This window comes from Cetorhinus maximus, chromosome 11, assembly GCF_964194155.1.
Source record: "Cetorhinus maximus chromosome 11, sCetMax3.hap1.1, whole genome shotgun sequence".
Classification (NCBI taxonomy): Eukaryota; Metazoa; Chordata; class Chondrichthyes; order Lamniformes; family Cetorhinidae; genus Cetorhinus; species Cetorhinus maximus.
In genome coordinates, this window is record NC_135889.1 from 3,015,811 (window position 1) to 3,042,689 (window position 26,879).

Below are 26,879 nucleotides of genomic sequence, written 5' to 3' on the forward strand. Positions count from 1 at the left end.
CCAGGAGAGTGATGTCTGTGTGTGTATCCAGGAGAGTGATGTTTGTTTGTTTCCAGAAGAGTGATGTTCGTGTGTGTGCAGGAGAGTGATGTTTGTGTGCGTGACAAGGAGAATGATGTTTGTATGTCTGCAGGAGAGTGATGTTCTGTGTGTTTCTCCAGGAGAGTGATGTTTGTGTGTGTGTCCAGGAGAGTGATGTTTGTGTGTGTGTCCAGGAGAGTGATGTTTATGTATATGTCCAGGAGTGTGATGTTTGTGTGTGTGTCCAGGAGAGTGATGTTTGTGTGTGTGTCTGGTGGAGAGTGAAGTTTGTGTGTGTGTTCAGGAGAGTGAATTTTGTGTGTGACCTGGAGAACAATGTTTGTGTGCGTGACAAGGAGAGTGATGTTTGTCTGTGTCCAGGAGATTGATGTTTGTGTGTGTGTTGAGGAGAGTGATGTTTGTGTGTGTGTTGAGGAGAGTGATGTTTGTGTGTGTCCTGGAGAGTGATGTTTGTGTGTGTGTCCAGGAGAGTGATGGTTGTGTGTGTGTCCAGGAGAGTGATGTTTGTGTGTGTGTCCAGGAGAGTGATGTTTGTGTCTGTCCAGGAGAGTGATGTTTGTGTCTGTCCAGGAGAGTGATGTTTGTGTGTGTGTCCAGGAGAGTATTATTTGTGTGAGTCCAGGAGAGTGATGTTTGTGTGTGTATCCTGGAGAGTGATGTTTGTGTGTGTCCAGGAGAGTGATGTTTGTGTCTGTGTCAAGGAGGGTGATGTTTGTGCGTGTCCAGACGAGTGATGTTTGTGTGTGTGTCAAGGAGACTGATGTTTGTGTGTGTTCAGGAGAGTGATGTTTGTGTTTGTCCAGGAGAGTGATGTTTGTGTGTGTCCATGAGAGTGATGTTTGTGTGAGTCCAGCAGAGTGATGTTTGTGTTTGTGTGTGTCCAGGAGAGTGATTTTTGTGTGTGTGTCCAGGAGAGTGATGTTTTTGTGTGTGTCCAGGAGAGTGATGTTTGTGTGTTTGTCCAGGAGAGTGATGTTTGTGTGTGTGTCCATGAGAGTGATGATTGTGTGTGTGTCAAGGAGAGTGATGTTTGTGTGTGTTCAGGAGGGTGATGTTTGTGTGTGTCTAGGAGAGTGAGGTTTTTGTGTGTGGCCAGGAGTGTCAAGTTTGTGTGTGTGTCCAGGAGAGTGATGTTTGTGTGTATGTCCAGGAGGATGATGTTTGTGTGTGTGTCCAGGAGGGTGATGTTTGTGTGTGTGTCCAGGAGAGTGATGTTTGTGCGTGGCCAGGAGAGTGATGTTTGTGTGTGTGTCCAGGAGAGTGATGTTTGTGTGTGTCCAGGAGAGTGATGTTTGTGTGTGTGTCCAGGAGAGTGATGTTTGTGGGTGTGTCCAGGAGAGTGATGTTTGTGTGTGTGTCCAGGAGAGTGTTGTTTGTATGAGTCCTGGAGAGTGATGGTTGTGTGTGTGTCCAGGAGCGTGTTGTTTGTGTGAGTCCAGGAGAGTGATGGTTGTGTGTGTGTCCCGGAGAGTGATGTTTCTGTGTGTCCAGGAGAGTGATGTTTGTGTGTGTGTCCAGGAGAGTGATGTTTGTGTGTGTGTCCAGGAGAGTGATGTTTGTGTGTGTCCAGGAGAGTGATGGTTGTGTGTGTCCAGGAGAGTGATGTTTGTGTGTGTGTCCAGGAGAGTGATGTTTGTTTGTGTCCAGGAGAGCGATGATTGTGTGTGTGTACAGGGGAGTGATGTTTGTAGGTGTCCAGGAGAGTGATGTATGTGTCTGAGTCAAGGAGGGTGATGTTTGTGTGTGTCCAGGAGAGTGATGTTTGTGTGTGTGTCCAGGAGAGTGATGTTTGTTTGTTTCCAGGAGATCGATGATTGTGTGTGTGTCCAGGAAAGTGATGTTTGTGTGTGTGTCCAGGATAGTGATGTTTGTTTGTGTCCAGGAGAGCTATGATTGTGTGTGTGTACAGGGGAGTGATGTTTGTAGGTATCCAGGAGAGTGATGTATGTGTCTGTGTCAAGGAGCGTGATGTTTGTGTGTGTCCAGGAGAGTGATGTTTGTGTGTGTGTCCAGGGGAGTGATGTTTGTGTGTGTCAAGGAGGGTGATGTTTGTGTGTGTCTAGGAGAGTGATGTTTGTGTTTGTGTCCAAGAGATTGATGATTGTGTGTGTGTCCAGGAGAGTGATGTTTGTTTGTTTCCAGGAGATCGATGATTGTGTGTGTGTCCAGGAAAGTGATGTTTGTGTGTGTGTCCAGGATAGTGATGTTTGTTTGTGTCAAGGAGAGTGATGTTTGTGTGTGTGTCCAGGAGAGTGATGATTGTGTGTGTGTCCAGGAGAGTGATGTTTGTGTCTGTGTCAAGGAGAGTGATGTTTGTGTGTGTGTCCAGGAGAGTGATGATTGTGTGTGTGTCCAGGAGAGTGATGTTTGTGTGTGTGTCAAGGAGAGTGATGTTTGTGTGTGTGTCAAGGAGAGTGATGTTTGTGTGTGTGTCCAGGAGAGTGATGTTTGCGTGTGTCCAGTGGAGTGATGTTTGTGTGTGTGTCCAGGAGAATGATATTTGTGTGTGTCCAGGGGAGTGATGTTTGTGTGTGAGTCGAGCAGAGTGATGTTGGGGGGTCTCCGGGAGAGTGATATTTGTGTTTGTTTCAAGGAGAGTGATGTTTGTTAGTGTATGGAGGAGAGTGATATTTTTGTGTGTGTCCAGGAGAGTGATGTTTGTGTGTGTCCAGGGGAGTGATGTTTGTGTGTGTGTCCAGGAGAGTGATGTTTGTGTGTGTGTCCAGGAGAGTGATGTTTGTGTGTATGTCCAGGCGAGTGATGTTTGTGTGTGTCAAGGAGAGTGATGTTTGTCTGTGTGTCCCGGAGAGTGATGTTTGTGTGTGTCCAGTAGAGTGATGTTTGTGTGTGTGTCCTGGAGTGTGATGTTTGTGTGTGTGTGTCAAGGAGAAAATGTTTGTGTGTGTGCACAGGAGAGTGATGTCTGTGTGTCCACGAGTGTGTTGTTTGTGTGTGTGAAAAGGAGAGTGATGTTTTTGTGTGTGTAAAGGAGTGGGATGTTTGTGTGTGTCCAGGAGAGTGATGTTTGTGTGTGTCTCCAGGAGAGTGATGGTTGTGTGTGTGTCCAGGAGAGTGATGTTTGAGTGTGTGTCCAGGAGGGTGATGTTTGTTTGTGTCCAGGAGAACGATGATTGTGTGTGTCCAGGAGAGTGATGTTTGTGTGTGCCCAGCAGAGTGATGTTTGTGTGTGTCCAGGAGAGGGATGGTTGTGTGTGTGTCCAGGAGAGTGATGTTTGTGTGTGAGTCCAGGAGAGTGATGGTTGTGTGTGTGTCCAGGAGAGTGATGTTTGAGTGTGTGTCCAGGAGGGTGATTTTGGTTTGTGTCCAGGAGAGCGATGATTGTGTGTGTCCAGGAGAGTGATGTTTGTGTGTACCCAGCAGAGTGATGTTTGTGTGTGTCCAGGAGAGGGATGGTTGTGTGTGTGTCCAGGAGAGTGATGTTTGTGTGTGTGTCCAGGAGAGTGATGTTTGTTGGTGTGTCCAGGAGAGTGATGTTTGTGTGTGTGTCCAGGAGAGTGATGTTTGTGGGTGTGTCCAGGAGAGTGATGCTTGTGTGTGTGTCCAGGAGAGTTATGTTTGAGTGTGTGTCCAGGAGGGTGATGTTTGTTTGTGTCCAGGAGAGCGATGATTGTGTGTGTCCAGGAGAGTGATGTTTGTGTGTGTGTCAAGGAGAGTGATGTTTGTGTGTCTCCAGGAGAGTGATGTTTTGTGTCTACAGGAGAGTGATGTTTGTGTGTGTCCAGGAGAGTGATGTTTGTGTGTGTGAGAAGGAGAGTGATGTTTGTGTCTGTCCAGGAGAGTGATGTTTGTGTCTGTCCAGGAGAGTGATGTTTGTGTGTCTGTCCAGGAGAGTGATGTTTGTGTGTGCCCAGCAGAGTGATGTTTGTGTGTGTCCAGGAGAGGGATGGTTGTGTGTGTGTCCAGGAGTGTGATGGTTGTGTGTGTGGCCAGGAGAGTGATGTTTGTGTGTGTGTCCAAGAGAGTGATGTTTGTGTGTGTGTCCAGGAGAGTGATGTTTGTGGGTGTGTCCAGGAGAGTGATGTTTGTGTGTGTGTCCAGGAGAGTGATGTTTGAGTGTGTGTCCAGGAGGGTGATGTTTGTTTGTGTCCAGGAGAGCGATGATTGTGTGTGTCCAGGAGAGTGATGTTTGTGTGTGTGTCAAGGAGAGTGATGTTTGTGTATCTCCAGGAGAGTGATGTTTGTGTGTGTGTCAAGGAGAGTGATGCTTGTGTGTCTCCAGGAGAGTGATGTTTGTGTGCCCAGGAGAGTGATGTTTGTGGGTGTGTACAGGGGAGTGATGTTTGTGTGTGTCCAGGAGAGTGATGTTTGTGTGTGTGACAAGGAGAGTGATGTTTGTGTCTGTCCAGGAGAGTGATGTTTGTGTGTCTGTCCAGGAGAGTGATGTTTGTGTGTCTGTCCAGGAGAGTGATGTTTGTGTGTGTGACAAGGAGGGTGATGTTTGTGTCTGTCCAGGAGATTGATGTTTGTGTCTGTCCAGGAGAGTGATGTTTGTGTGTGTGTCCAGGAGAGTGATGTTTGTGTGTCTCCAGGAGAGTGATGTTTGTGTGTGTCCAGGAGAGTGATGTTTGTGTGTGTGACAAGGAGAGTGATGTTTGTGTCTGTCCAGGAGAGTGATCTTTGTGTGTCTGTCGAGGAGAGTGATGTTTGTGTGTCTGTCCAGGAGAGTGATGTTTGTGTGTCTGTCCAGGAGAGTGATGTTTGTGTGTGAGTCCAGCAGAGTGATATTTGTGTGTGTGTCCAGGAGAGTGATGTTTGTGTGTGTGTCCAGGAGAGTGATGATTGTGTCTGTCCCAGAGAGTAATGTTTGTGTATGTGTCCAGTAGAGTGATGTTTGTGTGTGTCCACGAGTGTGATGTTTGTGTGTGTGTGTCAAGCAGAAAATGTTTGTGTGTGTCCAGGAGGGTGATGTTTGTGTGTGTGTCCAGGAGAGTGGTGTTTGTGTGTGTCCAGGAGAGTGATGTTTGTGTGTGTTTCCAGGAGAGTGATGTTTGTGTGTGTGTCCAGGAGAGTGATGTTTGTGTGTGTGTCCAGGAGAGTGATGTTTGTGTGTGTGTCCAGGAGAGTGATGTTTGTGTGTGTACACAGGAGAGTGATGTTTGTGTGTGTACACAGGAGAGTGATGTTTGTGTGTGTGTCCAGGAGAGTGATGTTTGTGTGTGTGTCCAGGAGAGTGATGTTTGTGTGTGTGTCCAGGAGAGTGATGTTTGTGTTTGTCCTGGAGAGCGATGTTTGTGTGTGTCCAGGAGAGTGATGTTTGTGTGTGTGTCCAGGAGAGTGATGTTTGTGTGTGTCCTGGAGAGCGTTGTTTGTGTGTGTCCTGTAGAGTGATGTTTGTGTGTGTGTCCAGGAGAGTGATGTTTGTGTGTGTGTCCAGGAGAGTGATGTTTGTGTGTGTCCAGGAGAGTGATGTTTGTGTGTGTCCAGGAGAGTGATGTTTGTGTGTGTGTCCAGGAGAGTGATGTTTGTGTGTGTGTCCAGGAGAGTGATGTTTGTGTGTGTGTCCAGGAGAGTGATGTTTGTGTGTGTGTCCAGGAGAGTGATGTTTGTGTGTATCCAGGAGAGTGATGTTTGTGTGTGTGTGTCAAGGAGAAAATGTTTGTGTGTGTACACAGGAGAGTGATGTTTGTGTGTGTGCAGGAGAGTGCTGTTTGTGTGTGTGTCAAGGAGAGTGATGTTTGTGTGTGTCCAGGAGAGAGATGTTTGTGTGCGTGACAAGGTGAATGATGTTTGTATGTCTGCAGGAGTGTGATGTTTGTGTGTGTGCAGGAGTGTGATGTTTGTGTGTGTGTCCAGGAGAGTGATGTTTGTGTGTATGTCCAGGAGAGTGATGTTTGTGTGTGTGTCCAGGAGAGTTATGTTTGTGTGTGTCTGGTGGAGAGTGAAGTTTGTGTGTGTGTTCAGGAGAGTGAATTTTGTGTGTGTCCAGGAGAACAATGTTTGTGTGCGTGACAAGGAGAGTGATGTTTGTCTGTGTCCAGGAGATTGATGTTTGTGTGTGTGTTGAGGAGAGTGATGTTTGTGTGTGTGTTGAGGAGAGTGATGTTTGTGTGTGTCCAGGATAGTGATGTTTGTGTTTGTGTCCAGGAGAGTGATGTTTGTGTGTGTGTCCAGGAGAGTGATGTTTGTGTGTGTCTAGGAGAGTGATGTTTGTGTCTGTGTCCAGGAGACTGATGTTTGTGTGTGTGTCTAGGAGAGTGATGTTTGTGTGTGTGTCCTGGAGAGTGATGTTTGTGTGTGTCCAGGAGAGTGATGTTTGTGTGTGTGTCCAGGAGAGTGATGTTTGTGTGTGTCCAGTTGAGTGATGTTTGTGTGTGTCCAGGAGAGTGATGTTTGTGTGTGTGTGCACAGGAGAGTGATGTTTGTGTGTGTGTCCAGGAGGGTGATGTTTGTGTGTGTCCAGGAGAGTGATGTTTGTGTGTGTCCAGGAGAGTGATGTTTGTGTGTGTGTCCAGGAGAGTGATGTTTGTGTGTGTTATGGAGAGTGATGTTTGTGTGTGTCCAGGAGAGTGATGTTTGTGTGTCCAGGAGAGTGATGTTTGTGTGTGTTATGGAGAGTGATGTTTGTGTGTGTCCAGGAGAGTGATGTGTGTTTGTGTGTTCAGGAGAGTGATGTTAGTAGGTCAATTTGGTAAATAGAGTTCAGGGTTTTGATAAAAGGATGGATAATGTCACTGAGAAATTCACTATGAGTGCGGACACTATATCCACTGCCGGTAGGTGCCACTCAGTGTAATAATTAAAACATTTTCATTTCTTCAAAATCTCAACATCAAAACATCTCCAAGTGTCTTGACAGAATGAAGAGTTTTCCAAGGACAGTGGGAGTTGTTGTCCAGGTGAATGTTGAGCTCGAGAGTGTCAGATGGTCACTGAGCCGGACTGACCAACATCCGAAACCCTCTCCCCACCCACCCCCCCACTACGAGCCTGACACTGAAAAAGCTGACAGGTTTGTGGGAGCGATCACAAGATTTACAGTCAACAACTCAAACCCTCAGCAGCTAATATTAACATTGGCTCAGAGTCTGCTGCCCGTGGGAGTTAGTGGTCTTGTACCAGTGTAATCCATCACTGCCGATTGTAAATTCACTCCATTCCAGGAGAAGGGAGGATGTGCAGAGCAGAGGCTGAGAGTTTTGGGTGTCGGTAAAAGTTTGCTTAGACCCTCAGCCTCCAGTTAGTGCAGTGTCAAAGTTCAAGATCGTCGCTTCAACTTTCAAATACAAACGTCCTCTAACTGGTGTGTTCAGAGAGGGTTACCATTGTGAACGGTAACAAGAAAGTAAGATATTCTGCTTGTGTTTAATTGCAATAATTGGAGTTTTTTTTAATATATCCTCACTGAGACTTGCCCGGTTGTTTCTATTTATTTAAATGGATCTCCATCCTGAAAGGTTACGTGACATTAAATATGGAACAGTTTCCCTGGTTGCAGGTCTCTGCAGATGTTGAAGTTGGTGTGTGGGAATGATGGATAAAGGATTAAAGTGGATGTACTTAAAGAAAAAATACACTTCAAGTGTCTTTGGCCCTGTTTCTTGGGCTTCTGATTGCATTGATTCCTCTCCATTTGAAATTTGGGTATATGCTAATGAGATTGACTCAATGCCCACATGTATCAGCACCTGGACTACGTTCAGTCTTGGGCTGACAAGTGGCAAGTAACATTTGCGCCACACAAGTGCCAGGCAATGACCATCTCCAACAAGAGAGAATCCAACCATTGCCCCTTGACATTCAATGGCATTACCATCACAGAATCCCCGACTATCAACATCCTGGGGGGGTTACCATTGACCAGAAACTGAACTGGACTAGCCATATAAATACTGTGGCTACAAGAGCAGGTCAGAGGCTGGGAATTCCACGGAGAGTAACTCACCACCTGACCCTCCAAAGCCTGTCCACCATCTACAAGGCACAGAGATGGAATACTCTCCACTTGCCTGGATGAGTGCAGCTCCCACAACACTCAAGAAGCTCAACACCATCCAGGACAAAGCAGCCCCACTTGATTGGCACCATATCCACCAACCTAAACATTCACTCCCTCCACCATCGATGCACAGTGCAGCAAGTGTGTACCACCTACAAGACACTCTGCAGGAGAGGGCCATTAGTCCTTGGAAATCCCTTCCCCAGAGAGCAGTGGGGGCTGGGTCACTGAATATGCTCAAGGCTGAGTGAGACAGATTTCTGATCTGCAAGGGGGTCAACAGGTTGTTATTCTACATTCTGTTCATGGGGTGTGGGCATCACTGACATGGCCAACATTTACTGCCCATCCCTAATTGCCCTTGAGAAAGTGGTGGTGGGGGAGAGAGGGTGGGGGCGAGGGGGTGGGGATGGAAGGCTGTGTTGGAAAGGCCAGGGGAGCGATGGGACCCCCGGGGAGCGAGACCTTGTGGCAAAGGGGGTGGGGGATGGGCACAATTGGGAAAGGGGGCACTGATGGAACACCTCCTCCCCCCCACCACTCCTTTCCCACCTGAGGCCCGAGCAGGAAATATTAGGCCTGGTGTCCAAAATCCCGGTAAATGAGGTTTTTTTTTAAGGAGTGTCTTTTGGAGGGAGAAGGAGGAGGAGAGGTTGAGGGAGGGGATTCCTCCCTCAACTGAGGGCACGGCCGCTAAAGTTTCAGTGATGGGAATGAGGGATGGGCAAGAGGTCAAAGTTTGATAAGTGCAGAGGGCGGTGGGGCTGGAGATGACAAAGATAGGGAGGGGGGCGCGAGGACATGGGGGAATCGGAAAACAAGGGTAAGAGTTTCAAAAAATGGAAAAATACACCTGAGAAATTCCTCTCTAAACCTCTCAGGTGGGGAGAATCGGTTCAGCAGATCGCGCGGACCAAGTGCACATTGACCGACCGCACACTTTAAACAAAATCTGACCAAGCTCCCTTCATGTGACTGTCTCCTGTGGGGAACCTTGCCACATGTTAAACACTGGAATTGGTTTCCTTGCAAGAAACTCCTTTGCAGAGGCTGGAGCACGAATCTCAGCTGTTTTTAGGCCGATCACGGATTGCTGGGGTATCACAAACCCGAGACAGAGCCATCTACACGCTAACCAGCTGGCTTTATTGTTATGCTTTGAACATCCTGTACAGTCAGGAGCAGGCTGCTGTTACTAAGCACAGAGTTAAAGACATAGGAAAGAACGCTCTAGTTTGCAAATGCTTCCGTTTAAAATAACCACGCTCATCTGGATCTGCTCGCTGCGTCAGCTCTGACCACTGCTCACTCCGCCAAGGACTCCCGGCTTGGTTTCTGGCGTGGCTTCTTCCTGGAGGATAATCCTTGGCTCAGATTGTTGCCCAGAGCCTGAGGCCTTCTGGATGCTGGGCGATTTCCCTGGCTCTGACCAAATGGCTTGGCATTCTGGGAATTCCAGTCAACCTAGAGTAGAATAGAGAGAATGTGACTTCCAAACTCTTGCTGGTGACTGGTTACTACTTGTGTCGTTTTGTGGGTTGGCCAACCCCAGGTAAGGGGGGTGGTGACAGGCTGGGGAGTGGAATCTGACACCGACACTTGTCACCCTGTGTGGAGCTGCTCCTTTATAATGGAGTGAACTGGGTCCAGGTCATTAGGGGCTCATTGTGGGGGGTTAGGGTGGGTGTCAGAGGAGGGGCTGCCATTCATCAAAAAGGCCACAGGTTAGGGTGTAAGAGTGACCACTCAGGCTGGGGGATAAAGGGGGTGTGGAGTCCCACCATAAACTCGAGAGAGAACTAAGTGGTTAGAAAGCATGCCCCCCCTTTTTAAAAATTCTTCCACAGGATGTGGGCAGCATTGACATTCTCTCTGGAGGGGCCTTGGCCATCACCTGGACCTGGATTCCCAGGTGAACAATACTCACATCTGGCAGCACAGTGGGTAGGAATCCACCTCCCTTGTTATCACAAGACACACAGACGGGTCCCTGTTAAACTCTCCGCCAAATATTCGCTTGCATTATATTCAATGGAACCGTAGATTAGGGAGTGGAGGGTGAGCATAGCACAGGAGATCAAAATGAAACCACCCATTTCATAATGGCGACCGAGGGGAATTCGTATGCCCATCAGCCTGGTACTGCCAGGTGCCCTCCGCCCATCTTACAGCAGGTGCAACTGTGTTTCCCACCCCCTGTTCCCTGTTATCCACTAGCCTTAGAGAAGGCAGACGCCCTGCTCCGTAACTCCTGGAAATCCCAGTGGAAAATGGGCTTGACAATGGGAGTGGACTGGAATTGTCACAGCTACTCAGTCCCCGTGTGCCGCGTGTAAATAGCCCTTAAGAACTTACGGATGAATAATACTCATCCTGGAACTGTGGTCGTCTCCTTAGGTACCTCATCTGGAATAAAAAAAAAATCATCAATGTTAAGATAAATAGTCCCAATCGAAGCTGCAGGAAATGTGTCAAGAACGAAAAGACTCTTCGAGGCCGGGATTGCGCTAAATTTAAATTTGAATGAGGTTTTGAAGCTGGGGGATTGAGGGACCAATGTACATTCTCAGTGCATCACCGTCTCAGGTCTTCCTGAGTAACTATCGCTGAGTTACTCACGCAAACCATCTTATTGACCAAGATTTATTCCGGCCTCCACAACATCCCCCCATTTTAATCACCCACCACTGGCGGCCGTGCCTTCAGCTGCCTGGGGCATCCGACCTCTGCGGTCCTCTCTTCAACCCTCTCTACCTCTCTCCTTCATCAAACCTCCCCATCCAACCATCTCCTTCCGCGGCTCATTCTCAAACGTTGGGGCTTGCAATGCCCTTGTGAAGGGCCTTTGGGGCGTTTTACTACACGAACGGTGCTACACAGACCCGGGTTGCTGTGGATAATCTTATTTTGCTGATCTGGTCTCCTGGGGGGGGTGATACGTGAACCCTCCCCACCCCCAGGGAATACGTGAATATTTCCCCCTCTTTTCAAAGGCCCGTTTTTAAGGTATTGTATTGAATTGAGGCCCGAGGCCTATTCAAGCCTTGGCCAATTGGACAAGCCTGGGATCCAATGGTTGAGGAAAGGTCAATCGGAAGGAGCAGCTTTTGGGGCCCATTCGATTCCAAGATTTTTATTGTTCATAAGACAAACCATGGAATGTTTACTGGTGTCAAGAATAAACTTGTAGCTTAAAACAGAAGATTACCTCTTCACTACTTTCGTAGGAGTTTGATTCACTGCTGCCGCCCAGCATCCTGTCTCTGCTGTCCTTACACTGGAGATAAACATCGACAACCGCACCAAAGGAATAGCTAACACTGCTGCGGCACATGGTCATTTTCTGCACAGATAAAATAAGAATCAGTTCGTTTAACCTACTTGTCAACTGGAGGCGAATGAGCATTGTGAGAACATGGGAATAAGGAATAGGTGCCATTCAGCCCCTCGAGACTGCTCCATCATCCAATATGATCATGGCTGATCTTATACCTCAACCACCACTTTCCCAACCGCTCCTCACATCCCTCGACTCTGAGAGTCAAATAACATCTGTCACCCTCTGCCTTGAACGTACTCAATGACTGAGCATCCATAACCCTCTAGGATAGCTTCACAACGCTCCAAGAGAAGACATTTCTCCTCCTCTCAGTCCTAAATGATCGGCCCCTTATCCTGAGATTGTGCGTTCTCGATCCCCCAGTCAGGGGAAACACTCTCTCGATGCTTACCCTATCAAGCCCCTTCAGAATCCTGTATGGTTCACTGAGATCACCTCTCATTCTTCGAACCTCCAGGCAGGACCCTCCAGCCCCCTCCCACACAAACTCCCATCGTAGGAAAGCACTCTCAATCCAGAGATCAGTCAGTGAGCCTTAGATATGGAAACCAAACCTGTCCAGATGTGGTCTCGCCAAAGCCCTGTACAATTGTAGCAAGGCTTCCTTATTCTTATAACCCAATCCCCCCACAATAAAGGTTAACCCTGCTTAATCCTGGTTAATTCTAATTGCTTGATCTACCGGCAATGCTAGTTTCCTATGTCCCGTGCACATGCACACCCAGGTCCCTCTGGACAGTGACATTAATAGTTTCACAACATTTAAAAAAACACTCTTTCTATTAAATCCCTTGAAGTGAATGGCCTGGTCGCGAATTATTATTGGGATTAACAAAAAGGAATTTCCCAAGGAGTTATCCCCGGCACACAGAAAATGATATAAGCGCACGTTGTTTTGGAAATATCCAGAACTGGGCTATTTTGTGTGTGATTGTTTCATGAATAAAATGAAACTGATCATTACACAAAGGGCAGTGGAAAGGTTCACCCCAAAAGACTGGGTATGGAGGGTCCAGGACTAAGAGTGGTGGGGTCTTAGTTTTTTAAGATTCATTTATGGGATGTGGGCATCACTGGCTAGGCCAGCATTTATTGCCCTTTCCCAGAAGGCATTTAAGAGTCAACCACATCGCCATGGGTTTGGAGTCACATGGAGGCCAGACTAGGTAAGGACAACAGATTTCCCTCCCTAAAGGGGCATTAGTGAACCAGATGGATTTTTACAACAAACATCATCAGTCTTTTAATTCCAGATTGTTATTGAATTCAAATGCAATTCTGCTGTGGTGGGATTCGAACCCAGGTCCCCAGAGGATTACCCTGGGTCTCTGGAATACTAGCCCAGTGACAGTATCACTATGCCATCACCTCCCTGTAGGTAAGGGCAGTGCAGAATGTGAGCGTAGGAAGTTAAGGTCCAGTTTATCCATGATCTCATTGAATGTTCTCCTCTTGGTCTTACCTTTATCACTGAGTTTGAAGATAAACCCACTTCTCTGCCTCTCTCTCTCTCTTTCTCTCTCTCTGTCTCCCCTCCCTGACCCCTTCCCCATTTCACTGATACTAAAAACTAAATTATTTTGTAAAATAATTGGATTAAAATTGTTGAATTTTTCAAAGCAAAAAAAGCCAACCTCTTTGAGGAAAGGTGAGGAGGGAGGGAGACTGGAGTATGAGGGAAGGAGTGAAACAAGCTGAGAGTGAGAGGGAGGGCAGTGAGGGCTCACCAGACTGATTCCTGGGATGGCAGGATTGTTGTATGAGGAGAGATTGGGCCGACTAGGCCTGGATTCACTGGAGTTTAGAAGACTAGAGGAGATCTCATTGAAAGGTATAAAATTCTGACAGGGCTGGACAGACTGGATGCAGGGATGATGTTTCCTCTGTCTGGGGGTGGGGTCTAGAACAAGGGGTCACAGTCTCAGGATACAGGGTAGACCATTTAGGACTGAGATGAGGAGAAATTTCTTCACTCAGAGGGTGGTGAACCTGTGGAATTCTCTATCATAGAGGCTGTGGAGGCCAAGTCACTGAATATATTTAAGAAGGAAATGGATAGACTTCTGGACTCCAAAGGTGTCAAGGGGTGTGGGGAGAGAGCGGGAGTACGGTGTTGAGATAGAGGATCAGCCATGATCATATTGAATGGCGGAGCAGGCTCGAAGGGCCGAATGGCCTACTCCTGCTCCTGTTTCTTATGTCTCTATGTGAGGCCTCTGACCTCGTATCACCCACACCGTAAGGAGCGAGTGAGAGTGAGAAACGGTGATGCAGGGTGAAGAGTGGCTGTGGGCCAAAGTGGGGGAAGGGGGGAGGAGGGAAAGACACAGGGAGTGGAGTGGGCCATTGGACGGGGGAGGGTTAAGGGGGTGCGATAGCGGCAAGGAGGTGACGGGGGGGGTCCTGGGTCGTGGTGCGGTGAGAGGTAGGGGAAGTTCGATGGGAATGAAGGGGTGAGTGATTGGAGCTACATTTTCACCACATTCCCAAAGTACACTCTGCAGTGATTGGTGCCCCCAACACCCAATCACAGCAGCCTCCCCCTCCCAGTCAAAAAAGGAAAACAGAAAAGAGAGTGATCAGAGGCAAAAAACATGGTTAAAGGTGGAGAAGTAGCCAAGGAGAGGAAGACAGAGACAGGAGAAGATGAAAGTAGTAGCGGCCCAGGTTAACAGAGCTGGGGAAGAGAGTATCCCTATTGCCCACTTGTAACAGCACAGGAGAGTAACTAAAACTGGGGCAAGTTATCTTCTTAACGATGGATGTATGAAGGTGATGTTATTATACTCCAGGGAAGATGGTTACTCTTCATGTGCGAGCTCAGATACTGAGTTCTGACTGGCTCTTTGACCATGAATCTATCCTATCCTTACCCACCAATCACACCGATTCACTTCTGGAAGAGAACAGTCAACAGTCACCAGAACAGGAACCTGCTGATTCTAACTTTCCCTAGCTTCTGGACACTGTAGACAGCATGGACAGCTGTGGATCCTGTGGGCAGCGTGGACTCTGTGGGCACTGTGGACACTGTGGACACTGTGGACAGCTGTGGATGATATGGGCATTGTGGGCACTGCGGACAGCTGTGGATACTGTGCGCAGCTGTGGACACTGTGTGCAGCTGTGGACACTGTGCGCAGCTGGGGACACTGTGCGCAGCTGGGGACACTGGATAGCTGTGGATGCTGTGGGCACTGTGGACAGCTGTGGACAGCTGTGGACAGCTGTGGACACTGTGGGCAGCTGTGGATGTGGACAGTTGTGGACACTGTGGACCCTGTGGGAAGCGCGGACTCTGTGGACACTGTAGACACCATGGACATCGTGCGCAGCTGTGGACACTGTGGGCAGCTGTGGACACTGTGGGTAGCTGTGGACAGCTGAGGGCAATGTGGACACAGTGGACACTGTGGGCACTGTAGACTCTGTGGGCACTGTAGACACTGTGGGGACTGTAGACACTGTGGGCACTGTAGACTCTGTAGACACTGTGGGCACTGTAGACTCTGTGGGCACTGTAGACACTGTGGGGACTGTAGACACTGTGGGCACTGTAGACTCTGTAGACACTGTGGGCACTGTAGACTCTGTGGGCACTGTAGACACTGTGGGCACTGTAGACTCTGTGGGCACTGTAGACACTGTGGGCACTGTAGACTCTGTGGGCACTGTAGACACTGTGGGTACTGTAGACACTGTGGGCATTGTAGACTCTGTGGGCACTGTGGGTACTGTAGACACTGTGGGCACTGTAGACTCTGTGGGCACGGTGTTGCCATCACTGGTGACCTGGTTGCAATTAGCAAGGTTATCAGAGAGAGGAGAGATGGACCAAACATGGTGTCATGTCTGAGTACAATGTTATCCTCACTAAATGATCAGCTCTCATTGAGATCACACCTTTGATGACATGCTTTCTATTGGTCAGAATCACGCACAGGAATGATTACTTTTAAATCATTGATAACACTTTCAATTAATTGTACCTAACGTTAAATACTTATTCATGGAGTTTCCTTAGATGATTTTATTTTAAAATAAGCTCCCCTTAAAAAGGGACAATAAAAAGCCAAAGCTGGATTTCACTCAAACCCCCTCCCAGATATCTTTCAGCACAATCCTACATTATTCACGTATATTTCCCATCAATTTAAAGTCACTGGGGTAACTTTAGCTTTTACTGATGGCATAAAAAGATTAATAACAAATTAGTCACTTGTTATACACCCCACCTAAACTTCCCTGTCACAAAACAAATTCAGCACATTCCAAACATTCGTAACTCCAAATTCCCAACTCACGGAATATTTTTTAAATATTTGTTCATGGGTTGTGGGCATCACTGGCTAGGTCAGTATTTAATGCCCATCCCTAACTGCCCTTGTTCAGAGGGCATTTAAGAGTCAACCACATTGCTGTGGGTCTGGAGTCACATGTAGGCCAGACCGGGTAAGGACGGCAGATTTCCCTCCCTAAAGGGCATTAGTGAACCAGATGGGTTTTTACAACAATCGACAATGGTTTCATGGTCATCATTAGAGTTTTAATTCCAGATCTTTGTTGAAAGTTGGAACTTGATTGGGACGGAGTTGAAATCCACGGAATTTGCTCTGAAGTGTTGTGAATTAGAAGCCAAACCCAATCGCTGTTATTTCTGGTGTTTGGCATTATTTGCCACCCAGATGTGTCGAACCTGTGGCCTGTCCCCACCCCGCCTGGCTTTGTACAACATGCACGGCACGACCGATATTGAACGTTTCTCGTCAGCACTCACAGCGAAGGGGTCAGTGTTCAGCTCGCAGTTTTCAGCATCAAATCCTCCGGATTTGGGGCACAGGGTTTCCCTCGCAGCGAACCTTAAATCCACCTCCATCTCGTTGGGTCCGGTCGGGGTGATCTGAGAAAGAAAATGTGCAGCTTGTTGATGGGGTTCTTCCCAAATAAATCACCAGCTTGATTATAATCACAGAATCACACAGTGCAGAAGAGGCCCTTCGGCCCATCGAGTCCGCACCGACACGTGAGAAACACCTGACCTACCTACCTAATCCCATTTACCAGCACTTGGCCCATAGCCTTGAATGTTATGAGGTGCCAAGTGCTCATCCAGGTACTTTTTAAAGGATGTGAGGCAACCCGCCTCCACCACCCTCCCAGGCAGTGCATTCCAGACCGTCACCACCCTCTGGGTAAAAAAGTTTTTCCTCACATCCCCCCCTAAACCTCCTGCCCCTCACCTTGAACTTATGTCCCCTTGTGACTGACCCTTCAACTAAGGGGAACAGCTGCTCCCTATCCACCCTGTCCGTGCCCCTCATAATCTTGTACACCTCGATCAGGTCGCCCCTCAGTCTTCTCTGCTCCAACAAAAACAACCCAAGTCTATCCAACCTCTCTTCATAACTTAAACGTTTCATCCTAGGCAACATCCTGGTGAATCTCCTCTGCACCCCCTCCAGTGCAATCACATCCTTCCTGTAATGTGGCGACCAGAACTGCACACAGTACTCCAGCTGTGGCCTCACCAAGGTTCTATACAACTCCAACATGACCTCCCTACTTTTGTAATCTATGCCTCGATTGATAAAGGCAAGTGTCCCATATGCCTTTGTCACCACCCCACTAACATGCCCCTCTGCCTTCAGAGATCTAATATAAAAGAAATACTGAAGGTCACAAACTCAGCCACTCCAGCAACATTTACTCTGCAAGTGATACAGAATATTGTCCACGGTATATAAAGGGTTAATCTTACAAGGCTGCTCTGTCGATGCAGATTATTATTTGTGGTGAGCTCGGACTATGGGAATCAGGGCTATCGATCTACAACAACAACCTGCATTCTTATAGCACCTGTATCAGAGTAAAACATCCCCAGGCACTTCACAGGAGCGAATACCAAACAAAATTTGACACTGAGCCACGCAGTTGGCCAAACGTTTGGTCAAGGAGGTAGAATTTAGGGAGCACGTTAAAGGACGGGAGAGAACTAGGAGGGTTTAGAGGAAAATTCCTGACCTTAGGGCCTCGATTGCCGAAAGCACGGCGGGTTAATGGCAGAGCAATGGGAATCGCGGATGGGCAAGAGGCCAGGAGCAGAGCGACACAGAGATTCTGGAAGGTTCTGAGGTTGGAGGAGGTCACAGAGATAGGGAGCGGCGAGGGCCAGGGAAGGGTTTGGAACCAAGGACGGGAATTTTGAAATTGAGGGGTCGTTTAACTGGGAGCCAATGTTAGGTCAGTGGGCAAAGGGTGATGGGTGAATGTGACTTAATGCTTAATACATGCCACCTTTGACCAGCACCAAAGCCTCACAAAAAATGCTCATATAAAGGATCAAGCACAACGGTCCACACAGGCACTTGAGGCCTGATATCTTTTCACTTGTGGACTGAGTGCTGTAAAAGTGTCTGGGAAACCCCCTGTGGCCTTTAAAATAGGCCCGGCTTTGGGATGAAGTGAGATTCTGCTGCTTTCCCTTTTCTCCTGACTGTCCAGTCAATGCAGAATGAGGAATTGCTCTTTGGAGGTGCTGAAATACAGCCATTTAGTCAAACTGGAGGGAAGAACCTGGCTTTTTTCATGGCCCTTTTTCTTGATAAAGCTATTGAAACCAGGATCTTACAACGTGTAGCGATCTGGGGGTAAACTCACATCCCATTCACTCTGTACTCCTGGATCGAGTGTAGCTCTGGGTGGGTCTGACCCTCACTACAAAGCCTGCTGTCTTTTTATAAAGTGTTCTTACATCAGAGAGTAAGGATCACCCTTCCAATGTCAGCTGTCCAGTTTGCGATGACTGTCACTTTGAACACTGACTGCAAAAGCCGGCAGCAATGGACATTCACAATGCCACCATGACACAAAACCTCTTCTCCATTATTCCAGAAACGTTCTCAGGAATTCAAAGACACTTTTAAGGAGCCTTAAAACTTAGCAGGTCTCCCCCGGGCCACTGCTAAATCTCACTGATGGTGAGATTGCCTTGGGCCCATTACATGTCTCGTTCAATCCAGCAGAGTGGAAGCAGGGTTGGAGAGGGGAGGACATCTCTTATTTATTCGTTCATGGGGTGTGAGTGTCGCTGGCAAGGCCAGCATTTATTGCCCATCCCTAATTGCCCTTGAACTGAGTGGCCTTGCTCCGGAGGGCAGTTGAGAGTCAACCACACTGCTGTGGGACTTTAGTGAACTGGATGGGTTTTTATGACAATCGATGATAGTTTCATGGTCACCGTTACTGAGACTAGCGTTCAATTCCAGATTTATGAATTGATTTAAATTCCACCGTGGTGAGATTTGAACCCACGTGCCCAGAGCATTAGCCTGGGCCTCTGGGTTGCCAGTCCAGTGACACTGGTCAGCACCTTTCAGAGCTGGAGGGACTCCCAGAGAGAGGGCCTTGCTCAGGCCGGTAGCAAGCTGGGTAATTCTTACTGGACCAGGAGAAGGATCCCTATCAATGATGATGAGGAGAAAGGTTTTGCAGCATTTTGTAACCCCCAGCTTAAGGACCATGTGTTAAGCCGCTCGATGCCAGTATAAACGGGAGGAGTGACATCCCTCTAGCTATTCCTATCCGAAAACCACACCCTGAAGCCCTGGCTACATCAGGAGAGCTGAACTGCATTTTAAATGTGGCCTCTTGCCTGAAGCAGGCAAGCGTACCAGCTGAAATAAGAGCAGAAAGTGCTGGAAAGGCTCAGCCGGTCTGGCAGCAGCTGCAGAGAGAGAAGCAGAGTTAAGGTTTCGAGTCCGCATGGCTCTCTTTCAGAGCTCTCACGCCAGCCGCCCTGCCTGAAAGTCCCTGCCAAGGCGGCAGTGCCCGAGAATCTGCTTCGACACTGTGACTACTGACTGCTCATGGCCACGGGCGGACTCAGTGAGGTCACTTTGAGGTGTAGTCGCTGTAGTAAGAAATGGGGGCAGCCAATTTGCACACGGTAAGGCCCCACAAGCGGCAATGTGCTAATGGGCAGATACCGATGTAACCTGTTTATGTGTGGTGTCGATTGAGGGTTAAGTATCGGGCTCCGGGTACCAAATAGAACGAACCTGGCCTCCTACTAAGTAGAGCCCCGGGATCTCCTGAGAGAGCTGATGGGTCCGCAGTTTATTGCCTCATCTGAAAGAGCCTGCCTCCAACAGTGCGGCACTCCCTCAGCACTGCATTGGGAGTGTCAGCCTACAGTTTTGTGCTCAAGTCTCCGGAGGGGGATTTGAACCCATAACCTTCTGAGTTAGATGCAAAAGGGCTACCCACGGAGCCACAACTGGCCCGTCGCCTTTCGCGTGACCACTAACAATCCATTCAGCTCAGCAGGTATCCCAAAGAACAAAACCAGGACTGCAGATACCAAAGACCGGGAGAAACAGAAAGAGGGGACAGGGGAGAGAGAGAGGGGCAAAAAATAATCACAAGCATTCCAACAGAGTGGACAGGTCATAAAGAAAAACAGAGAAAGCCTAGGGGGGGTGGGAAAAAAAACAGAAGAGAGAAAGAGAGTGAAATAACAGGACGTGGGAAAGAAAGTGCTCGAGGAAATCGAGTGAGAGACAAAGACACGAGGATGGAATTTTTCAGCCTCGTCCACCTCCGGGATGGTCCAGTCCCACCAAACGGGCCACTGGCTCTCCTGTGAGGGCCGGAAAATCCCGGCCGGTGACAGGAACAGGAAGAAAAACGCAAGTCGAGCACGGACGAGAGGAAAAGGCAGAATGAGGGGTGTCTGAAGAACAAGAAGAAGAAGAAGCAATGGGAGGTACAGGGAATAAATCAGATTAAATAATGCTCACGTAAAGCAGCTCACTCCTGGTTGCCCCGAGCAGGTAGTCACTGATAATGTTTCTGTTCAGCTGTAGGATGGACTCTCTCAGAGCATCATTAATGATTGGCGTGAAATCAGTCACCGGTATCCCTAGGAAATAAGGCGAGAAATCTGTGGTGTCACCAGTACTTAGTGTTTTGTTAGTGAAGAGCCTGTATGTTCCCTGAAAAAAATTGTGACTGACGTCTATAAAAAGAAACCAGCCTTCACTGTACCTGAATTAAAAAATAAAAGTTGAACATTTTAAAAGGACCCCAGTACATACCAGCGGAGAATCGGAGTGCCTGCAGCGCAGTGAGAAGCAGGAGGAAGGAACACATCTTGTTGGAGTGAGAAAGTTTGATTGTAATCAGTTGTGAGTGATGCCTCGATCTCTCCCTCTCTCACTGAGCCTTTATCCACTGATTGCATTTTATATGCTTCGATCTCTTCAAGTAATGACTCAGAGTTTTCACAACCAAATGTTTCAAAGGCTTTGCAACCACAACATTCAAATGAGTGAAATCATTTGGCTGCCAGCTCGATAATTGATGAGCTTAACAATTCAGCGCTTTTGGAGAGAATGCAGGCGTTTTATCCATTTGTTTGCTGCAAATTAAAACCTGGGCTGAGTGCCCCATGGTTAAAGGAGCCAGGCACTGACATATTCACTTATTTTCTTTCTGTTTCCCTGTGTTTCATCTTCTTCTAGTTATCAGCTGCTTCTAATCGTTTATTTTGTAAGAGGGGAACTGGGTGTCCATTAGACGCACCCAATGTCAGATTGATCACATCCCCATTGTTGGCTGCATCAAAATCAGGAAGGGTTTTAATGGAGTAAATAAGGAGACGTGGGGTGGGATTTTAATTACCTACCCCCGTGGCAAGCTTGGAGGTGCGGGGGGAGGGTGGGTGGCATTTAATCGGGATAGAGGGTGCGGGCTGGTGAATGAGCCACCTTCCTGTCTCTGCCCTGACTAAGTCTGGGACAGGAAAGTTCGTGGGCAGCCTTATTGCCCCAGTTAATGCCCACTTAAGGGCCTCATCCCCTCTCTGCTGGTGTTCAACAAACCCTGCCATTTGCTTGTGGGCTCCCTGGGCTGTGGGGCGCTGGGGGTGGTTGTGGCAGTGGGGGCGGGGTGCGTGGTGGGGGGTGGGTTGGTTTGGCAGTGGGTGCCTTGTTGCCAGGCACTCAGTGCCTGATTGAGAGTCTTGGCATCAGGAAGTGGGGGTCCAATGAGATCCAACCCGCCTGCCCTTGCTTCTGAACACTGGCGGTCTCTTCCCCAGGATCCACCTTGCAGATGAGACATTAAACAGCAGCCCTCTCTCCTCTCTCAGTAGAAGATCCCATGGCGTTATTTTGAAGAAGAGTGGGGGGGAAGTTGTCCTTGTGGTTCTGGCCAATATCTACCCCACAAACAGCATCACAAAAACGGATTGTCTGATCATCGTCATATTGCTGCTTGCGGGATCTTGCTGTGTGCAAAGTGCTGCCACCTTTCCCACAGGAGTGACTACACTTCAAAAAGCACTTCATTAGCTGTAAAGGTGCTTTGGGACACCTGGTGGTGGTGAAAAGTGAGATATAAGTGACTATTTTTCTTCATAAGACCCTTTCATCGAGCTGGTACACACACAGTGGGTGGAACGCAGTCAGGAGTACAAAAACCCACTGACTTCGGCAGGACTGGAAATTGTGCTAGTGGAGGGTAGGGGGGTGTGGGGCAGTGGGGGGCGGTGGTTGGGGGGTGGGGTCCAAAATTCCACCCAATGGGCCAAAAGGAAAAAGCAGTAAAACTTGGAAACGATTTGTGCTGGTCTGAACTGGAGTTCCATCTGAAGGCAGGTTAGACCATGTTGGATCAGTACCGGTCATTTCCCAGGTTTTACTGGTCCCTCCATCTGGAATGGCTCCTTGGGAGGGGACATTCTAAAGTTACTTCTGAGCCGCTGACTGCTGTAGACAAGGATCTACGTTGAGACTACCCCAGGTATATTTAACTCATTAGAATCTGATGATTGGGCTAAACACCCAACAGACAGAGAGGACTTTCCGTTCACCGGTTTGTCCTAGGTCAGAGCCTGGGCTCCAATGACCTTCATCCTTCACAGGATGTCCTTTCTGGACTGATCGGCACTGTGAAACGCTGCTATTACTGCAGGACCTGGTGTTGCTGTTTACAGTTTCCTGGACTGTGCATTGAGGCAGGTTACCTGCTCCATTCTGCTGCAAAGCTGCCTGATAAATCGTTGAGGGTGACCCTGTCTTTTTCCTTTCTCGCCTAGTTTACTCCCATGTCCGGCAGTATGGCTGGCGTGGGGAACTCACCCCTGTGAAGGCTCATGGGCACAAAGCTGCCTCTTGCCACATCAGGCACCTCGGTTCCCTTCCGTGCTGTGTAGCCACTCTGAACCTGGGCTTGGTTTCTTCAGGAGTTTATCGAAATGTTGTTACCAAAGCAGTTCAATAAAAAAAGCCAACTTTAGATGCACTGCCCAAACTGGAGGTTAATCCCCACATTCTCACCAGCGAATCATGACATTTCAGTGAAATAATAAGTGGATATATAATTTTTTAAATTCATTCGTGGGATGTGGGGGTGTCACTGGCTGGGTCAGCATTTATTGCCCATCCCTAACGGCCCTTGAGAAGATGGAGGAGATATTAGCCCTGTAACAGTGTCCTAAGTATTAAAATACAGTGACCAGAGGCAGCTATAGAGTGGAAGATATTTTATTCATTTGAAAGATTTAATAGCCGGATTGAGATAACATGATACATCTCAGAAGCAGTTCACAGAAGGTTCACATCACTGATTCCTGGAATGATGGGGTTAGCTAATGCGGAAAGGGTGGACAGACTGGGCCTGTAACCTTTGGAGTTTAGTAGAATGAGAGGTGATCTTATTGAAAGATATGAGATCCTGAGGGGACTTGACAGGGTGGGTGCTGAGAGGATATTTCCCCTTGTGGGGTTGCCTACAAATAGGGGTTACAGTCTAAAAACAAGGAGTCTCCCACTTAAGACGGAGATGTGGAGAATTTTTTTGTCTCAGACGGTCATGAATCTTTGGAACTTTCTTCCCCAGGGAGCGCTGGAGGCTGGGTCAGTGAATATTTTTAAGGCTTAGTTAGACGGATTCTTGGCTAACAAGGGAGCCAAAGGTTATTGGGGGTAGGCGGGAATGTGGAGATGAGAGCCACTAATCAGATCACCCACGATCTTATTACACGGAGAGCAAGCTCAAGGGGCTGAATGGCCTACTCCTGCTCCTAATTCGTACGTTTGTATATAAATGCAAGTTGTTGTTTGGGAGCAGTTTAGAACATGAGAGAGGGCAGAGCAAGAAAATAACATTCAGCCCACCCTGCCTTGTACAAACATGGAACCAAAGGACCAGACTGAAAGGTGACCGAGTGATAATGGAATGGAGAATGCTCCATTCCTAGCGTGAGCATCTCTTACATTGAAAGAGAACAGAATTAACAAAAAAGAGTCATTAACAAGCTGAAACCTTCCGTGTCAGGATTGCTAAGCAAGTCATGAAATGGTGCATATCACTTTCTGGATAAATAAGTTGTACGTGGGAGGAATCCATTGAAAGGAGATTCTTTTGGTGTCACATTGCCGCCCAGATCAAAGGAGTCAAAAGTTCACCCAAAATTGCGTGATTCTCCGAGAAAACGATAAAGCCAGGCACAAGAGACTCAGAGTGAAAACAAACCCACACAAACAGGTGGGGGAATCATTTCAATGACTTGAGGTCCAAATGTGTCCTTATCATTACCAAAAGATGTTTGTCAGCTCTGTACCCAGCTGGATAGACGGTGTAAGATGTGGTTGAGATGTCTGACTGAGGCATTTGACTGTCCAGGCTTGTTTGGATTCTGATTATTCATAAGACGGAATGTCCTATAAGTACATATCAGGTCAGGACAGGCAGGCACTTCCCAAAATGATAGCAATAATCTTTCAGCGTTATGGTGAATACTTGGCAATTTCAACAGCCGCTAAACTTGGAGCTGATGGATTTGGAGGTTTTTGTTTTCATCAAGATCTAAGCTCAGTGTTGGATATGTGTTGCCTGACTCCATTACAGCATTGTGCTGCGCATTGGGATAGTTGGGGAATGTGGATTCTTGAATCAGGTTGGGTGCGTGCTCAGAGAGGCAGTGTTATGCATATCGGGAGGTTATGTAATGTTGGTTTGAGCATCAGGGTCCCAGGTTGGCAGCTGTGGCCAGACTTTATGGATGGCCCATGGGGGCCGCTGTCTATCACATAATAATCATTTTGAGGGATGGAAGGTGCCAGGGAGAGGAGGGTACCGGGAAGGGGAGGTTGTGGTGGAGGGAGAGTGTGGAGGATGGTAAGTGCATGGAGGGGTAACATAGGAATGTTGGAAGGTAGGAACAGGAGGAGACCACTTAGCCCTTTAAACCCATTCCACCACTCAATGAGATCATGGATGGTGTCTAGTCTAAGTCCACTTACCCACCTTTGTCCCATCTCCTTAATACCTTTAGTCAGCTAAGCTCTGCCAATCTCAGATTTAAATTCAACAATCAATCCAGCATCAATTGCCATTTGTGGGAGAGAATTCCAAACTTCTTCCATTCCCTTTGTGTGAACAAGAGTTTCGAAATACCCGGGAATACAAGCCCACCGTGTGTAATCTCTCCTCATGGCTTAACCGCTGGGGTCCGAGGGCCATTTTCCCGGTGGGAGGGCTGGAACCAGGAGTTGGGACCGAGGCAAAGTCCCCTTCCCGTCTCCGTCTCCAGGCTGCTGAGGAGTGGGATTTTGCAGTCCCAAAGTGGGGAGCAGTGGTGGGCTGACTTGGGAACGGTGAGGTTAAATGGACCCCACTCCCAGTCATACATCGTCCCAATAGAGTTTGAAAAGTCTCTCACAATTATGTTAAAATTGAAATCCACCCCACCCACCCCTGCACCACCCACACCGCTCCCCCCAGCCCACTCATCTCAGCGCCCTCTGACCCCACCCCCCACACACACACACACACACACACCCCACCATTTCCGCTTTATACAGATGTGAAATCACAACCTCTGCTATAAGAGCTGGGCTGCTTCCCAAGAGCCTATAAACCCCCTCCAAATAAACAATTGGATTTGGGAACGGCTAATCTCAGCGGATGTTTAAATTGACAACATTTTTTAAAAAGCAGCTGAGAGGGTCCGGGAGTGAATTCCACGTTTTAAAACTCTTGCTGCCTCCATGTTGCCGGTGTAAAACCCGGCAGCCGCCGAGACCCTGGGCCACCCCTCGATCGAAATCGTCCCGGAGACGGGGTCTTAATGAGCCCGCCGCTATGCAAATGAGCTGCTTTAATTGGAACAGGGGTGTCCAGTTTGCCCCCCACCCACCCCCCCACCCCACTCTCTCTGCCCCTGGAGGGCAGAAAGAGAGGCGGAATTTAAGGCCGCGCTGTTCGGTGGCCATCTTGTTTGTCCTCCTGCCTCCATTCCCACCCGATTCGGGACAGGAAAACACCGGACCCAAGTGTCTGGAAAATCTACCCTGAAAGGCCGATATATCCTTCCTCAGGTGTGGTTCCCAGAACTGCCCCCCTCGCCCAGTGGCTCCAGCTGTGGCCTAACCAGGCCTTGGTGTGGCTGAAGCCTGTATCCTAGTCCTGGAGATAGGAAGGTCAACATTGTGTTAGCTTTTCCGGTTATTTCCTGTACCTGTCCGGGACATTCTAATGAGCCCGTGTACCTGGACACCCCACCCACCAAGTCTCTATGGCGCTCCCACTGTTTGTAGCTTTTCACCATGGATGAAGTGCCCTGTTTTATCCTTTCCAGCTCCAAAGGGGACAACCTCCCATTTTCATTCACCGCAATCCCATTTACCACAGTCTCCTGCGTTTACTGAATCTATCGATATCTCTTTGCAATTGTCAGCTTCTATCTGCATTGCAATTGGAGGGTGCAGGGCAAGGTGGGGGTGGGGGGATGGTGCAGAGTGGAGAGTGTGGGGGAGGGGAGAGTGTGGGAGGGGAGAGTGTGGGGGAGGGGAGAGTGTGGGGGAGGGAAGAGTGTGGGGAGGGAGAGTGTGGGGGAGGGGAGAGTGTGGGGGAGGGGAGAGTGAGGGGGAGGGGAGAGTGTGGTGGAGGGGAGAGAGAGGGGAGGGGAGAGTGTGGGGGAGGGGAGAGAGAGGGGGTGGGGAGAGTGTGGGGGAGGGGAGAGTGTGGTGGAGGGGAGAGAGAGGAGGTGGGGAAAGTGTGGGGGAGGGGAGAGTGTGAGGAAGGGGAGAGAGAGGGGGAGGGGAGAGTGTGGGGGAGGGGAGAGTGTGAGGGAGTGGAGAGTGTGGGGGAGGGGAGAGTGTGGGGGGAGGGGAGAGTGTGGGGGAGGGGAGAGTGTGGGGGAGGGAGAGTGTGGGGGAGGGGAGAGTGTGGGGGAGGGGAGAGTGTGGGGGAGGGGAGAGTGTGGGGGAGGGGAGAGTGTGGGGGAGGGGAGAGTGTGGGGGAGGGGAGAGAGGGGGGGAGGGAGAGTGGGGGAGGGAGAGTGTGGGGGAGGGGAGAGAGGGGGAGGGGAGTGTGGGGGAGGGGAGAGAGAGGGGGTGGGGAGAGTGTGGGGGTGGGGAGAGTGTGGGTGAGGGGAGAGAGAGGGGGGGGGAGAGTGTGGGGAGGGGGAGAGTGTGGGGGAGTGGGAGAGTGTGGGAGAGTGAGGGGGTTGAGGGTTGGAGAGTGTGGGGGAGG

General features: G+C 48.9%; 1 protein-coding gene across 1 annotated transcript; it reads right to left on the bottom strand.

Annotated features, from left to right (window-relative positions):
- Nucleotides 1-9,126: 9,126 nt before the first annotated feature.
- LOC144686236 (secreted phosphoprotein 24-like) lies at nt 9,127-20,581 on the bottom strand. Its single transcript, XM_078551327.1, has 6 exons — nt 20,435-20,581; nt 20,138-20,259; nt 16,117-16,239; nt 11,208-11,342; nt 10,355-10,405; nt 9,127-9,463 (listed from the first exon to the last, which is right to left on the bottom strand). The coding sequence occupies exons 1-6, from the start codon at nt 20,487-20,489 to the stop codon at nt 9,305-9,307; spliced, it is 645 nt and encodes a 214-aa protein (XP_078407453.1). The 5' UTR covers nt 20,490-20,581; the 3' UTR covers nt 9,127-9,304.
- Between the last annotated feature and the right edge of the window lie 6,298 nt (nt 20,582-26,879).